Raw genomic sequence first — 16,718 nt, 5'->3', positions numbered from 1 at the left:
GTAATTACAATAATAAGTACATAGTATGTACATGAGGAACAGGACTGTAAAATAAAGTGCTACCCAATTATTTGTATACAATTATACATAATACTACATATGTATGAACTACATATATTTACTTTTTATTACATTTGTGTGAGTGTATTCTAAATTTCTATACATTATAATATCTTAATATATGCCGCTTTCTTCCGTTTGAACAGGGACGAGGTGACCAAACTGAAGTTTGAGGGAAAGACATTCCATATATATGCAAATCAGAAGGAGGTGAGAACACTAAATATGGCAACACTGGTGAAGTCAAAGATAATTACAATATACCAAATTGCCTTATGATTATGACACGATTTGTGAAACATGAATAATTTCCTCCAACGAAGTGCACCTTTAACGACTTATTGGTATGCACAGGACAAAAAGATCATCTTGACATACTTTGCACCAACTCCAGAGGCCTGCAAGCACCTTTGGAAATGCGGTGTTGAAAATCAAGCTTTCTACAAGTGAGTTTTTGCACTGCTCCTTCCTTAAAGATGAATATATTTGTTTGGTTAGACAGGTTTGATGCTTCTGAAAGGGCAACAGCACAATAAACAAGTTCCAGAAATAATTTGTTCCTTTTTGGCTCTTCCTAATTGCAAACACTGTCATTTCATCTCTCCAGAGTATGATATTTAAGACTGGTAAATAAGCTGTCTAATAACTAATAATGCAAGACACTTCTGCAAGTGTCTGGACACCTATGTCTAGATGCTGACACTGTTTTACCTCACGGGGGTCATCTAATGGAACAGCCACGTGTTGAGAATGACCTTTACTGCATGAGCAATGAGAGATGCGTCCTGCTAGCTCCTCCAGAGGGATGTCCGTGCGCATTTCAGTCACGGTTGATTGTACGTGTCCTAGGTCACACCATGGGAAGTGTTTAAAGCAAAGTGCAGCTCAAGGCAGACCGCAGTGTTTCAGGTTTTTTTTAAAAGGAAAGCCCAGTTTCATAACATGGCGAGCCACCGCTGTTTTTGTCTCCGTTTTATGATGAACGATTTTGGCTGACTGAGGTGGCATCTTTGGAACGAGAGTCTGTTTCAGCGCTCATCATGAAGAGTGGGAAAGCTCAGTTTAGGTGAAGGGAATGGTGTAAGCACTGATTTGGCAAGGCGCCTTATCAAAACTGAATCTACATGGTATTCCAAGTCTGACTGAATTCATTCCGCTGGGGCAATATAGAAATTTGTAGCTGTATTTAAAGTCCCCTAGAGAAGGGGAATTTGTGGCAGGTGAAGGCAGATGATAATTGAAAAGTGGGTTTTATGATTCACATAAAGGCCGTCTATGGGGAAGAAGATCCCACACCTGGTGATGAAAAGCCTGAATCAAATGTTCACCAGAGACCAGAGTCAGAGCACTCAAGCTCAGCCTGAGGTTTCCGTCACTGGGAGGATTAGACGGAAAATATGTACTAGCTTTAGAAACCAAACATTTTGAGCATGTCAGTGGGGTAGGTGATATGACAAAATCGGACTTATAATAAAAAAAACACATTTAATTTAACTGTAATGTGATATAATGTTGTTTTGCTTGGAGTTCAACAAACGTATTTCTATCATGACAACTCTCGGAGGGTTTAGCATGGTAATGTACATGACAATGTTAATGTGTTTGGTCTTGGCGGAATAGATCTGCTACGCTGCTGCGGCTGCGGCAGAACAAGTACCGAGACTTGCTACTGCCAATACATCCACAACATGCTGCTGTGAGCATGTAAGAAATACTGCTGCTGCACATAACATATATGAAATAACCCCCATATGTAGCATACATGAATCACCCTGTAGCAGATCAATACAGGTGGAGCTGGGGAAGGTGGAGGCTTTCTTAAGCATGCTGCAGCTGTTACAGCAAGCACTAGCCAAGTATTTGAATGTTGAGCAGCGAGCACATTGGCTGCTGATATATAAAGAACCGATCAGCTGCGCCACATGATAATTATGTCTTATTGAGTTAGACCTATCGTACGTGCCCCATCTAGAGTTTCAATACAGAACTTTGGATATTTATTTATTAAATATGTTTTATATAATTTAAATTCAGTAATGTATAAAATACTTCTGAATTAAATTAATTAAATACAATTGAAAATTAGTTAATCTCATTAAGGTAATTTTATTTTGAAAGTTTATGAATGCAAACTAAAACAGATGATTATTTATAACAATCGATGAATGTCAAGCAGTTTTATTTTGCACAAATGCCAGACAGATTCATGTCATTTTTGATTGTAAAATTTATAGTGGAATTCAGAATTAAAAGAAATTCAGAATTTTTTTAAGTCTTACATTGTAGCTAATATACACAAACCTGTTTCCACACATTAATGAAATTTAATGTTAGTTTAATTTTACAACATTTGTAAATAAAATGTCAACATTTCTTTACATAAATAACTAATATAGCAAATACTGTAATATTCTACCATAATATAGAAGTATAGAACCAAGTATAGAAACATATGTATTTCACAGATTTCTACAGTTGCAGATTCGTTTATGTTATCATATAACCAGTGGTGGACACATTTTTACTTTACTCTACTTAAGTACATTCAGTATCTGTATTGAGTATCTTAAAAAAATACAAATAAAAATAATATATATATATATATATATATATATATATATATATATATATATATATATATATATATATATATATATATATATATATATATTAAATCTAATGTAATTCTAATGCAATAGCAGTGTCTGATCAAGCTAATTAATTTCCATAAACTTGTTGAATTGGTCGAGCACTTAGGTACATTAATTACCAAATACTTTTATTATTTTTACTCAACTAAAATCGTAAAGGGCTATGTATACTTCTATAAGAGTAATTTTTTTTTAGGGTATCTGTACTTGTACACCAAGTAATTGTCTGTACGTATCATCTACCACTGTATATAACTCTAAATAGAGATTTATAAAATGAATCTTAAAAATAAAATAAAAATAAATAAATACTAAATAGTCTTAGAAAGTTTGAACATATTTAATAACAGCAATGCCATATTTGTGCTTAAAAGAGTTAAAAGAGAAATTATTCTTAATTCAGACTGTTTAGTTTTGAAATACTGAGTTGTGTTATCCTTTTTATTTGCCTTGTAAATGTGTTTTTTGTGCATGTTCCGAGCTTACTCATTCCTCTCTGCCCCTCGTCAGGCTGGAGAAGTCGAGCCAGGTTCGTACGGTGTCCAGCAGTAACCTGTTCTTCAAGGGGAGTCGTTTCCGCTACAGGTAAGTGTGGACAGACAGACAGACACAGCACGGGTCACTGCCGATGGACTGCCACAGCCTCAGGGGTCCCTGCTCCAAAAACAGCCTGCTGTCCTCATCACGGTCACATAGAGGTGACTGCTTTGGAGCCAATGCACCACAACCTGCCACGGATGGAGCTGTTCACACAGGCCACCTTTTAGACACAGATGTTTACTTAATAACTGCAATTGTAACAGATGAATGGAGCCATCGGGGCAATTAAACAAACAGCACGATCAATTATTATAGTGGGCTCTCAGACTCAAACACCTCATTAGGAAATTGATAACAGTTATTTTCTCACTCCTATTTAAGGAGACAGGCAGGATTTTAAGGCGTAAAAGGACTCCGCTGAGAGGTTTTGTTTAAAGAGAAGTAGTTCAGTCACAGCCGGAGAGGCAGAGATTGAGTTAAGAGAGGGGACTCAATAACGTTAATCTAATTCCTGAGCTTCATGGACTCTAGAAGCAGTGGTCACCATTCCTCACAGTCACAGGGATCACAATTCCCAGCGAAATGCCAACGGTTCGAACGTGGCTGGAAAGCATAGCTATTTTATCCTCAATGGCTGAGCTGTTTTCTTTTGACTGGTATTAATAGATGAAGCTGGTCAAAACAGCCTCAACCTGGGTGTGAAATTAACACCTGTCACCAGCCGTATATACAGTGTGAAGGTATTTTATAATATTATTAGTGCTGTCAGTCGATTAAAAATGTAATCTAATTACATGATGTTTCGATTAATTAAATCTAATTAGTTGCTAAATAAATTTCCCTGTGAAAATGCCCACAGAAGATTATTTAAAGCTATTTTTGTGTTAAATGAGAAAGTATCAAGTAGACATTAGAAACTGTAGCTTTAGAAAGAAATATTTTATTTGATTCAACATAAAATTTAGCATACATTAAGGCCACAACAGCCTAACAAAAACGATGGAAAATAAAAGATGATGATTCGATATCTCAGTATATTTTTTGTTCATATGAAAGTCATTGGTTATCATATCAAAACAGCTTTGTTACCAGCAATCATCAAAATATCTTCTGTGTTCTTTTATAAGGGGCATTTTTGCAATAACATCTTGAAATTTAGGGTATAACTGCATTTATGGCATTGATGTCCTGCATCATATTTGTTTACAGTCACTGTATGAAATATAAGATGATGTACAGGTCTGGGGGCGGGGCCAGTGCGTTAAAATATTTTAATTGCGTTATTTAAACTGGCAGCCCTAAATAGAATAGAATAGAATATATTTTAAGGAGAATTTTATATATTTGTTTTAAATATATTTTAGATATTTCTGATATGATATAATATAATATAATTTAATAGAATATAATATGATATAATTTTGTTTTTGGTTACAATATGATTGCAAGGAGAATTGTAGATACTTGTTTTAGATATATTTTAGAAATTTCTGATATAATATGATATAAAATAATATAATACATACATTTTAGTTTTTGGTTGCAAATAAATAACAGGGATTGCTTTGGTCCTCTTAAAGGGGCCTTTATGTATTTTTTTAGTTACATGTCTATGGGTATTTATTTTGATAAGGGAAATATTTCACTCTAGCAGGGGGAACTGGGCACGTCAGTTGTTTTTTGTTTAATTTCAGTGGAAGAGTAGCCAAAGAGGTAATGGAGCAGAGTGCAAAAATTAAACGGGAACCTCCAGAAATACACAGGTATGCATGAGTGCGGATCTTTTAACTTTTTCTAATTGTTCACACTGGGTCACATTATTTTGGTTTTGATTGTTTTTTTATGCATGCATGAATGCATGTCCAGTAAGACTGATCTCTGTAGTCATAGGACATACTGTAATGTGATAAATGGGTGTGTTGATACAGTACTGAGTGTCTATGTGGTCACAGGGCTGGCTTGGTGCCCAGCAGAAGCTGTCCATCCATCACGCATGGGCCGCGGCTGAGCAGTGTCCCGCGGACCCGCCGGAGAGCCGTACACATATCCATCATGGAAGGTGAGAGTCCAGTTCAACCCATTAACCTGAGTTCATCTCTTCTCTGAAACCCTGACACCACAGGCAGAGCACTAAATGTCAAAACACTGAATGGTTTGTAATATCATCAAAATGCTGTAGAAAACGGCCAACTTATAATACAGCAACATATAATTTATAAAAAGAGGGCAATTTATGCCAGTATAAAGGCACTCAAAAAGTCAAGAAAATTATAACACTTCCAATGCGAGTTATTGTAGGTGCTATTTTTGTAGCTTATGTTCTAGATATTTGTGTTTACTATTACTATATTTTTTATTTACTATGCATATATGTATGTGTGTGTGTGTGTGTGTGTGTGTGTGTGTGCGTACATGTGTGAGTGTATTGTTGAATAGTAACATTTCCAATACATTTAATAAAATATTTATTTTTATTTCAGTTTTAATTTCAGTTTAACTCTATTTACTATTTCTTTTTATTTAAAATATAATGAATTATACATTTTTGCCTTTTGTGTATTTCTGTTTTTTAAAAGAATACAGCGTGTGTGCATAATTATTATTGTTAAGTTGATCTTTCTGATCATATTTTTTCCCCAAGCACATTCTACCAATTCCAGACAGGCTGAAAAGTCAAATATTATTAAATGCCCATGAGGAATTGGTCAAGTGTGCTTGGAAAAAAATATGATCAGAATATCAACTTGCATTATAATTATGCACTGTATATTCATTGTATATTCATCATATACACTATTGTATATTCATCATATACACTGTAAAATGTATAATATATTAAGTAAAAAAAAAGTATTTATAATTAGTTTTGTTTTCATATAATAAAAAAATAATTTTTATTTTCATACATATATCTTAATTGATAATATACTGTATATATATATATATATATATATATAAGAGAGAGAGAGAGAGAGGGAGAGAGAGAGAGAGAGAGAGATTTTTTTTATTTTTACGCACACACATCCTTACCAAAGTTCACAAGTTGACCGCATGCAGTAATATGAGGCTGAAGCAGCCGTCACTTAGAGAGGAGTGGAAATGCAGGTGCTCCTGTCAGTCACACCACTCTATTTCTGTGCCAGATGTGTACAATCAGTACTAACACTTCCCTGTGGCACCTATCCAAGGCTTACCGTTGTTCTCCTTCATTCTGCGTCTCATCTAATGAGCCTGACTGTTAGCCTAGCATCACAAGAGAGCACGGCCCTCTCTCAACATGAGTGCACTCTACATAGACAGCATAGTTAAATCTCTGGTCACTATACCCTCTCTGTGAATCAACACAGAAAATACCATCTTAAGATGTTGTGAAGAGCTCTTGTCTGTAGTGCGATCGTCTCAGAGAGCTGGGGAGGATAAAGTCAACTACCCTGCATGTGCTGACTGTGAGTCTTCACGGAGTATTAATACCCTCCTCTGAAAATAGACCGGACCTTTCTCACCATTTAAGTCACTGGCTGTAGAAGTGAGGAGGAGGTGAGAGGCCTGGGTGGGGCAGGATTGGCCGCCACCGTCTTGGGTGCCTACACTGCCTAATACTAGCACAGCCAAGCCTTTACCCAGCAGCCCACGGTGGAAATAGGGCACCAGTAACCGCTAAAGAAGTCCAGCAGCTGAAGACGTTTGCTTTTCAGAGATAAACATGGTGAAGTGCCTTATCCGCATCACCACCCGGGTGAACGTCCACCTGCGCATGATCAACCACTGCTATCGGGATGTAAAGGTTCGGGTGCTGAGTTTGGGGCCTCGTATGCTGGGAAAGGCCCTGGGTGTGCTGCCCCTTTACCCAGCCCTCATGGGGCAGCAGGACCAGCTGCGGGCATCACCTTTGCCCATGACTTCACCATCTTATGCGGTGCCCACCACAGCTTTAGGTAAAGTCTAATGTGTGTGCTTGATTAGGTTTCACTGAAGGTCTTTTTCAGCAAGATGTATTTTTTTATTTCTGCTGTTGTGATGAAATCGGATTAGGTGGGTTAGAAAAGAAAGAGACAGGTAATGGAATTTCTGTTGGTGTTTGTTGCCAGTTATAAAAGCTCTTTGAGATGTGAAGTGCTTTGATTCTAAAGAACATGCAATGCTGCTCAAACGTTTGGGGTCAGTAAGATTTTCTTTTTCTTTTGAAAGAAATTGATGCTTCTGTTGAGCAGGGATGCATTAAACCGATCAAAAGTGACAGTGAAGAAGTTTGAGCTTTCTGTACATAAAAGACAACTATTAAAAATACTAAGTAGCAAAAGTGTTTTCAAAAGTGATAATTAGAAATGTTTCGCAAGTACTAAATCAGCTTATTAGAATGATTATTTTAAGAATCGTGATACCGAAGACAGCTTTGCATTGTAAGACTAAATTACATTTTGAAACATTAAAATATAAATGTTATTTTAAATTGCAATAATGTTTTTCACAATTTTACTATTTATTGTATGTTTGGTCAAATACATGCAGCTTTGTTGAGCATATTGTTATTCAAAAACATGAAAACATCTTACTACCCCCAAACTTTTGAACAATACTGTATATTTTCTTTTAAGTATTTGGGTGACTTTTATATAATACTTCAGTTGAAAGAGAAGTTGGAATTACCATTGGAATTATATTCATTATCTATACATAAAAATGCAGACAAACACAATCATAGTCTTGTTTGGATTGTGAACCTACATGCTAATGTTTTCTTTAAAGAGCAATTGGAGTCGATCAATGAGATATGTGGACTAAGGATACTCCACCTCAGAATCAAAAGATCCTTCGTGTGTTCTGATCATAATTAATAGCGCATGTTAGAAGCTTGAAAGCTGTAGAATCATTCTTGGGAAAGGAGGCAGTGCCTTTTTAAAATATTGAATGTGAAAAAACACTGTAGTACAAAAACAAAAATATAACATTAAAAACTGCATAAATTGCTTTTATTTTCTAAAGAAACAACTGCCCAAAGGCGACAGCAGCAGGTGAAGTTACAATAGGAGTTTTTGTCTCTCTCACTTCCCCTGAGCCCACCGAGTTTTAATAGACCCCTTAAAGCATGCTGTGGTTTGGTGGGGGGTAACTGAGAATGAATGGGGGAAAGTCACATGAGAGGAGGTAATGCCTCCATTGTGATATGATTGGTAATGACTGGTTATGATCGGCTGTGATTGGTTCATGCGAAAATCCAACCTCTTGTGTTTGTGCACATTCAGCATTCGCGAATCAGCCTGAACGAACAATATACTGTAATGGTGTTAATAAGAAGGAGTAAACAACCCGCACACTTAAGTAACCACTTTGTTATTTCAAAATACGACTTGAAATGGCATGAAAACATGATCTGTGGTAGTTTTTAGTATGTAATCAGCTTGGTGAAATTTAAAGTAAATCTCCATGCTGTAACCATATTCACCGAGCTTGATGACTGATTATCCGAAAAATTCTAAAGTAGTTTTAAACTTAACTATTAAACAGAATAGCAGAGCATATGTTCACAAATCAAACCTATTGTTAGGGCCCCCATTGGAATTGCCCCATTAGCGCCAACTACAAAATTTCAATGAAGTGTAACTCAAACTGTTTCGCATACATGTATGAAATTCAGTAGACACAAGTAACACACTAATACCTACAAAAACGTCCCCCGGTGCGAAGTCCGAAACCCAACAGGAGGTTGGAGAATTTTCTCAGCAAGTTTTGTGCAATTTTTTGCCATTTTCAGACCTTGTACTTTAATGAACTCCTACTATATTTAAAAAGGTTAACACCAGATGTGGTAAGTCTAATCTAAAGCACTTTGTGATGTTAAATTGCGAAGCTCTTGAGTTTTCGTTAAAGGGCATTAACATGGCGGTCTGACACATTTCAGCCAAGTTTCGCCATGAAATAGGAAGTTGTTATAATTTAGTCATGCAATGTCCGATCTGCCCCAAACTTCACAAGTTCAATAAGAGTCCTGGCCTAAACACATCTCAAGGCCAATATACAGTTATAATCATAGCACCATCTGTTGGCTACAGGTTATGTCATGTTTTACATTAACTCAAACATACCATGTTCAATCTGCACCAAACTTCATGTTTGAACAAAGTCGTTGCTTGAAGACATCTATATACAAATATATAGTCATAGCGCCACCAGCAGGAAGCAGGAAGTTTGGCACAAATAAATGACTTTGACATATTCCTTCTATTTTCCACTTTAAGTGCATATTGCCCACAGTTCACTGTTTTCCTAAAACCACTCCTTAAAGCTATGAGCCATGATGTGTGTGAGGGCCTTTTCAACACTGCTTGCAGCTTTGATTTAATTGTTACTGCGTTGAGTTATTTTGGAATAAATGCAAAATGCTAACTTTTTGAGATTCATACTTCGCTTTAGAAAATAGAATATGGATTACATTGTTAATGTAAAAATATTAAATATAATTGTTTTTTTTTTTATTCTTCTGATAGCGTAAGTAATATTTACTCCCATTTTTAGAACACACTTGATTCCTGGGTATTCATTAATCCACAATCTGCAAGTGTAAGAGTGCTGTTACTAATCTTTCACAGAGTTGTCATCTTGCAAACATCACAAGAAGACATAACAGCATAATGTTTGAAGGACTGCAGCCTAAAACTAAACCTGACTCCAGCTGTGAAGCATTGGGAGAGGAGGATGATATTATCAGGATAGCCATTCATCACCTGAAGTTTGGTGATGCAACAAGACGTAGATACAAGAAGTTGTTCACCACTGGAACTGCTTTCAGAGAAGAAATTGTGCTCTCAGTCCAGACATCAATTCTATGAATGCACGATAGTGACATGAGCTGAAGAGAGCGTTTTAACACAAAGAACCCCAGATATATTAACCAAAGAGTGAAAGATTAGTTAAAATTTCCAAACTACAGTACTAATAGATGAAAGCTATTACTGCTAAAGAAGAGTTAACAGTGAATTAATGTTCACATTTCAAGGTTCACATTTTATGGTCTGGTCTGTAAATGTTTAAACAGCATTTTCCTTGCGAAAACAAGTAAAGTTGATTATTTTAACTTGGTTGGAGAGCAGTGTACATTTTTATGAGTTATTAATGCAGAAGTAAAGGTTAATACAAAGGCTTCACAAGCTTTTTCTTATAATCGTATGCTCATATTTCAAGTAAAACCTGAGCTATTAAATTCCAGGGTTCTTTAAACTCCGATAAATGAGAGCCGAGTTCAGCTTTATGCACTAAAGCAGATGTGCTTTCATGTGTGACCATTTTTCTCTTTGGCAGGATGTTAAATATTGCGAATGAGAGCCCTTTGGTTGAGCAGTGAAATGTCACATCGTCAAAAGATGAAATCCTAATCCCTTCACATCAGAATAGAGATGTAACATATCTGCAATGACACGCTCAAGAATCTAATGCTCAGCAAAACTCGTATGCTTCTCTTCTTGGGGTTCCTTGAGGAAAAGAGTATGTGAGAACTGAAGCACGAGGATTTACAGGAGATTTGCAGCATCCTCACTTTGTGGCCTATGTGGTCACTTACTGTGACGAATCCTCTTAACATCATGGTGTTAAAGTTATTATGTTTAAGAACAGAAATATACATCCCCTCTCAGATGGATTCTGTATATTATGTAACTTCTGTACTGCATTATAATAGACTGGTATCACAAAACCTATTTAAAGCCTTTCTAAGTAAGTAGCTATTTAAGATTGTGTGCTATATATACATGTGCATGTTGTATATAGTGAGGTCTAGTCCTTTGGACTGACCATGTGCTGCTAATTGTTACAACACCTCAGCAAGTTGGCTGTTTGCCTGTCAATACGTGTGATTCCCAAGCCAGTTGGGGCTTGAAGTACAGTGTCTATCAGAGCAAACAAGCTGGCAAACGTCTTTTCACATTAGCGCTCCGCTCAGGTCTGCTTTGCTCCGAGCACATTACTGAACTCCAGGTCTGTGATTCAGTATTTGGGCCCGTCACCTTCATGAGACCCTTCTAATATTGTCCCTCGAGCACAGTGCACACCTTGTTGTTTTTTCTGTCCTTTGCGACTGCTACTTGTCAGGTTGCATGAAATCAGCCCTTTGAGCAGCCTTTGAGGCCAGAATAAGATGCTGAGACTAGACACGATTGATGGATGTTCTTACGTAGTTTTGACAAGAAAAATTGAAAAAATATTTTGTTCATCTGCAACCATCTTTGAGTGCAACATTCACATTTCAAAATCATATCAACCGGATGCATATAATCAAGTTTCTGCCCAAAAATTCTTTGCACACAAATATGTCAGAATACAGAAAAGATTTGCCATTTGGTAAACTCAATCACTCACCTGTCAAGGAAAGGTCAAACACTGCCCCTCCTGCTGAAAGAAGCATTTACATAATATGTAAATAGAAAAATAAACACCAAAAATGGCAGTGGTGAGAAGACAGTCAAGTCATTTATTTATCGCTTCATACAAGAGATTGCTTAACTCAGATAATGCGAAAATGAAAAGCTAAAATTCTAGAGTCTAGACTAGATCGTAGCTAAATAGGAAATGTATTCTACACTGTTAAAAAATTACTGTAAATTTTACAGTAAAATACTGGCAGCAGGGTTGCCAGCCAGGTACTGTAAATTTTACAGTAGTCGTACTGTAATTTAATTTACAGATTTTTCCTGTATTCTCAATTACAGTAAAATTCTGTAAATTAAATTACAGTAAGACTACTGTAAAATTTACAGTAACTGGCTGGCAACCCTGCTGCCAGTATTTTACTGTAAAATTTACAGTAATTTTTTTATATTTTGTATACTGCATTTTTACAAAAAAATATATTATATACTGCATTTTTAATACATTGTATATGGCATTTAACAATTATTTAAATAGCAAATGCACACTTTCAAGTAGTTTACTGTGCAAAGCAATTCTTTGAAAAAAAGCATATGTGTATTTGCTATATTTAAAGTATGTAAAATGATAGCATACAATATATTTTCCCTATTGCTGACTTAACTTTAACTGCATAAAGTGTTATATAATGCATAACTTAATTCACCAAAAAAATATAAAAAAATAACATTTTTAAAATCTAAAAAAAACAGGTCAAAATGTTATATATCACTTTCAAATTTACATAAAAAAATGACATAAAAAGTATATTATTTTGAACTCATTTTTATTTATTTTAAAATTATTTCATTTTTTTTTAAATGGATATGAAATTTTGGCATGATTTCTTTTTTATTACTTGGAACATAATGGCCATCATGGACCTTGACACAAAGAAATATTCAAACTGCGTTATAACCGAAACATGACCAACATGGTCATATTAAAACAGTTCACCCAAAAGTGAAAATTCTGTCATTTCTCACCCTCATGTCATTCCACACCCTTAAAACCTTTGTTCATCTTCACAACACACATTAAGATATTTTTTATAAAACCTGATGGCCCAGTGATGCCTACATTGCTAGCAAGATCATTTCCCTTTCCAATGCCCAGAAAGGTACTAAAAAAATATTTAAAACAGTTTATGTGACTACAGTGGTTCAACCTTAGTGTAATGAAGCAATGAAAATACTTTTTGTGTGCCAAAAAACTAAATAATGACTATTCAACAGTATCTCGTGATGGATGACACTGCTTCATGAAGCTTCAAAGCTTTATTAATCTTTCAGTTCAAATCAGAGCATATCAAACTGCCAAAGTCACATGATTTCAGTAAATGAGGCTTCGTTACGTCATAAGTGTTTTGAAATTTCAATGGTTCGTGTGACTTTTGCAGTTTGATACACGTTCTGAGCAAATGATTTGAAACAAAAGATTCGTAAAGCTTCTAAGCTTCATGAAGCAGTGTTTTGAGATCGCCCATCACTAGATATAGTTGAATAAAATCGTTGTTTTGGGAGATGGGGGTGGGGGGGGGGGGTTGGCAAAAAAAGTATTCTCGTCGCTTTATAATATTTAGGTTGAACAACTGTAGTCACATGAATTGTTTTAAATGTTTTAGAGGCTTTCTGGGCATTGAAAAAAAGAAATGATCTTGCTAGAAATGCACGCTTCACTGAGCCACATCTTATTATGTGTTGTGAGGATGAACGAAGATCTTACGGGTGTGGAACGACATAAGTAATTATTGACTTAATTTTCATTTTTGGGTGAACTAATCCTTTAAAAACCACAAAGACATTTTCAGATAGCTATCATCATTAAGGAATAGACCAATATTGCCAAACAAGTCATACAAAAAATAGAGGTGCTCCGATCACGATCGGCCGATCGTTATGCGTATCTCCTCAGTAAAGCCGGTTTTCTAATCAGCGGTTAATTCCATCAGGTGCGTGATTTCACATAGAGCAGCTGTTACTACACAGAGCCGTTGTTAATAGAGAAGATGCGCAAATCACGTTAATTTTCAGCGTTTATTGGCCCATCTTCTCAGTTAACAACGGCTCTGTGTAGTAACAGCTGCTCTATGTGAAATCACGCACCTGATGGAATTAACCGCTGATTAGAAAACCGGCTTTACTGACGAAATGCGCATTAACGATCGGCCGATCGTGATCGGAGCACCCCTAACAAAAAAAAGTGATGCATGACTGACCGGAAGGAGCCGCGCACTTGCAGAAGTCATACAAACTTTCCATCAAACAGATAAAAATCAACCAAATAACAATTATGCTCCAGATGAAGTTCCATCCCAGGATTCAAAGTGTGACTAGAAATATTGAAAAGAGGACAATACATTAGATATATTACAAAACATAATAATACTTTCAGAAACAAATAGGGGGAGGACAGATACAGTCAGAGACAGATACAGGGATGAGAGGTACAGTCAGAGAGAGACAGAGGGATGAGAGGTACAGTCAAAGGCAGATAGAGAACAATAAAAGGAAGACGCAATCTTGGTGTGTGTGTATCCTTACATTTCAGAAATTCCATTGGAATTTGCACAGAAGAGTGGCAACATGTGGGTTGACTGCCACACATTTTCTTCTGTATCACTTGTCCTGTTTTTATTTCGATGGCACTTTTCCCTTGGCTTTGGGTCCTCTCTCTGGATTTATGCCCACAAAGCACCTAAAGGGTCATGAAACAGACAATATGTAATTAAGAGCGGTTTTAGGACCTCCAAGAAAGTTGGAGATGTCCACTAATAATAAAAAAAAAACATATTTAACTCAATAGCTTGCTGGTGTTAAATAGGGAGACAAATATATTCTCTTCTCGAGTTAAGACACATTGTTTTAAAGGCATCAACAGAAATAACACTGATAACATAACATTATTAAAAGGAATGTTCTGATATAACTTATCTATAAAATGCTGGTTCTGAAGTTGTTAGAATTTAACCATTACCTTTGAATGAACTCCAAGGTACACACTGCTTCCTCCTGATACTCAAGATTAAACTAGTAATAAGCAGCAAACAGAGTGGCAAGGCCGGACAGGAAACTGGGCTGAGTGCCCTCACACACCACCTCGCCTTCCATACTCAGCATCCAGTGCCCACTTGTCAAAGTGTCTCCTAAAACAATCAATATCACAATAGTAATTAATACCTATACCATTTTTTTTTTTGTTTTGTATTTCAGATTTTTACATTTACATTACATACTATATTTAGTAGGGGTGGGATAAAAATGTGATTCTTAAATGTATCGCAATGCATAAGCAGACGATTCTGAACTGATTCACAAATGTCAAAAATAAATTTTCTAAACGTTAATTAATGTAATGTTGACGGAAAGTAAAAGGCGGATCTCTGAAACGCGGAAGTGCATGCCCAGACAGTCTGTGACATGCACATATTTCTTTTACTGTCTATGGTGTGTATCCACTGGCGCAGAGCAAGCGTTTTGAGACTTATAACGTTACTTGAGCGTTTTCAGTCCATTTAATGGAAGTTGAGCTTCCATAGTTGCATATGGTTTGTGGTGGATCGATTATGCAGCAAAATGCCTCCTAATGTGAAACAGACTGCAAGCACTTTGTTTTTTTCTTCCTGAACCTTCTGGTTGTTCGTTCATTTGAAATGACTCGAAAAAAGATTCGTTAATTTTGCTGAACGAGACTCAAAAGTCCGATTCGGTAAAATGATCCGAACTTCCCATCACTACAACTGATGATAAGATTCAAGTCATAGACGCAATAAAACAACTCGTCTGTTTATTGGTCAGTGTCGCGCATGATCAGTTCATTTGTTCAAGTGTCACCGCACTGATAAGGTGCCTTTGTGCACCCTGTGCCAAAATACACACAAGATTTGCCGGCCGACATAAATATAGACACATATATATAAATAGCATATTTAATAATTTCAAGGAAAACGTATTTGGTCGCCCTAAGGTAATAAATTAGGCTAACTATACAAAGCAGACTTTATATCAAACAGATTTGTTAAAGTTTTCACATTAACGTTACCTGAAGTTAGCAAATGCTCAAAAAAAAATCTACATCTCACTGGTTACGTTAACCTCTTAGAAAAGCACCACTGAGAATTTATATGACACACACATCCTCCGTGAGCGACCCTGACTGACCGCGAGGCTTTAGAAACGCGTTTTATTTCGGCGCCCGTGTTAACAGATGACTGCATGTTCAAAGTTGTTTTACATCATAAAATAATCACGACGAAGTGTGCTGATAAACACTAAGTTACAGTGAATATAAACTATTAGCACTGAAACATGTCATTCATAACGAAGGATTCCAGAGATTTTCTGTCCATGGCTGCTATAGCGCCGGGGGATGTGTGAAATCCTACCGCGACCGCGCTACTGAAACCCCGCGCAATTCTGCCTCGCTCCCCGCGGACGGATGATGCTTGAATCTGGGGTTACCAATATAATCCGCGAATGTAGATGCATTCATATACTATAAACTACCAAACAAGAAATATAAAAAACTGAAGTCACTTACCACAGTTGTGAATCACTCCTCTTGTCTTTAACGTTAATCTCCTCGACCGTTGACGATGCGGCTCCGAAGATTTGAAATTTACAGCAAAATTCTGTAAATTTGAGTCAGACCTACACGTGACCCCAGAATGCATTGCAGTTTACAGCAATATGCTGTATTATTAAAAAACAGTCCGCGGCTGTAAAATAATGCTGTAATTTTTACAGCAATTCATTACAGTGTATATTTTGTAATTGTTGCATGTTTGGACTACTCATTTGATGTACTGCTTTTTCACATACAAGGTAGCCTATCAATTTTTTCTGAACCTTGTATATTAAACGGGCCATCATATGGTATGATTTTTTTAGGTTCTTCATGAACTGTCTTCCTCAATGGTCATATATAATTCCTCAATGGTCATATATTGTAAAACAATGCCCTTTTTATCTGGTCAAAAATGGCTCCGTTTACAGTGAGCCGTTTAGGTACATGTCTCTTTAAATGATAATGAGCTGCTGCTCACCCCGCTCCTCTCTTCCGTTTTATTTT

The 16,718-nt window shown here is 36.4% G+C and overlaps 1 protein-coding gene and 1 long non-coding RNA gene across 4 annotated transcripts in view; one reads left to right on the top strand and one right to left on the bottom strand.

The window, feature by feature from the left end:
• The window catches only part of LOC127977729 (FERM domain-containing protein 5), a 123,945-nt gene that overhangs the window by 101,885 nt on the left and 5,342 nt on the right, over positions 1–16,718 (top strand). The window contains exons 9-13 of the mRNA XM_052582774.1: positions 207–270; positions 415–506; positions 3,222–3,296; positions 4,946–5,014; positions 5,204–5,310. Coding sequence (XP_052438734.1) covers positions 207–270; positions 415–506; positions 3,222–3,296; positions 4,946–5,014; positions 5,204–5,310 — 407 coding nt within the window. The remainder of the gene's footprint in view (positions 1–206; positions 271–414; positions 507–3,221; positions 3,297–4,945; positions 5,015–5,203; positions 5,311–16,718) is intronic.
• LOC127977730 (uncharacterized) lies at positions 12,419–16,410 on the bottom strand. 3 transcript variants are annotated; one of them, XR_008158294.1, is made up of 4 exons: positions 16,188–16,410; positions 14,625–14,793; positions 14,192–14,345; positions 12,419–13,980 (listed from the first exon to the last, which is right to left on the bottom strand). It is a non-coding gene; the product is annotated as an uncharacterized LOC127977730 (long non-coding RNA). The 3 variants fall into 3 exon arrangements; XR_008158296.1 differs by lacking the exon at positions 16,188–16,410 and adding an exon at positions 15,144–15,326; XR_008158295.1 differs by lacking the exon at positions 16,188–16,410 and adding an exon at positions 14,884–15,136.

The sequence above is a fragment of the Carassius gibelio genome, chromosome B18 (genome assembly GCF_023724105.1).
Source record: "Carassius gibelio isolate Cgi1373 ecotype wild population from Czech Republic chromosome B18, carGib1.2-hapl.c, whole genome shotgun sequence".
Lineage (NCBI taxonomy): Eukaryota > Metazoa > Chordata > Actinopteri > Cypriniformes > Cyprinidae > Carassius > Carassius gibelio.
This window is presented reverse-complemented; position numbering and strand designations above follow the sequence as displayed.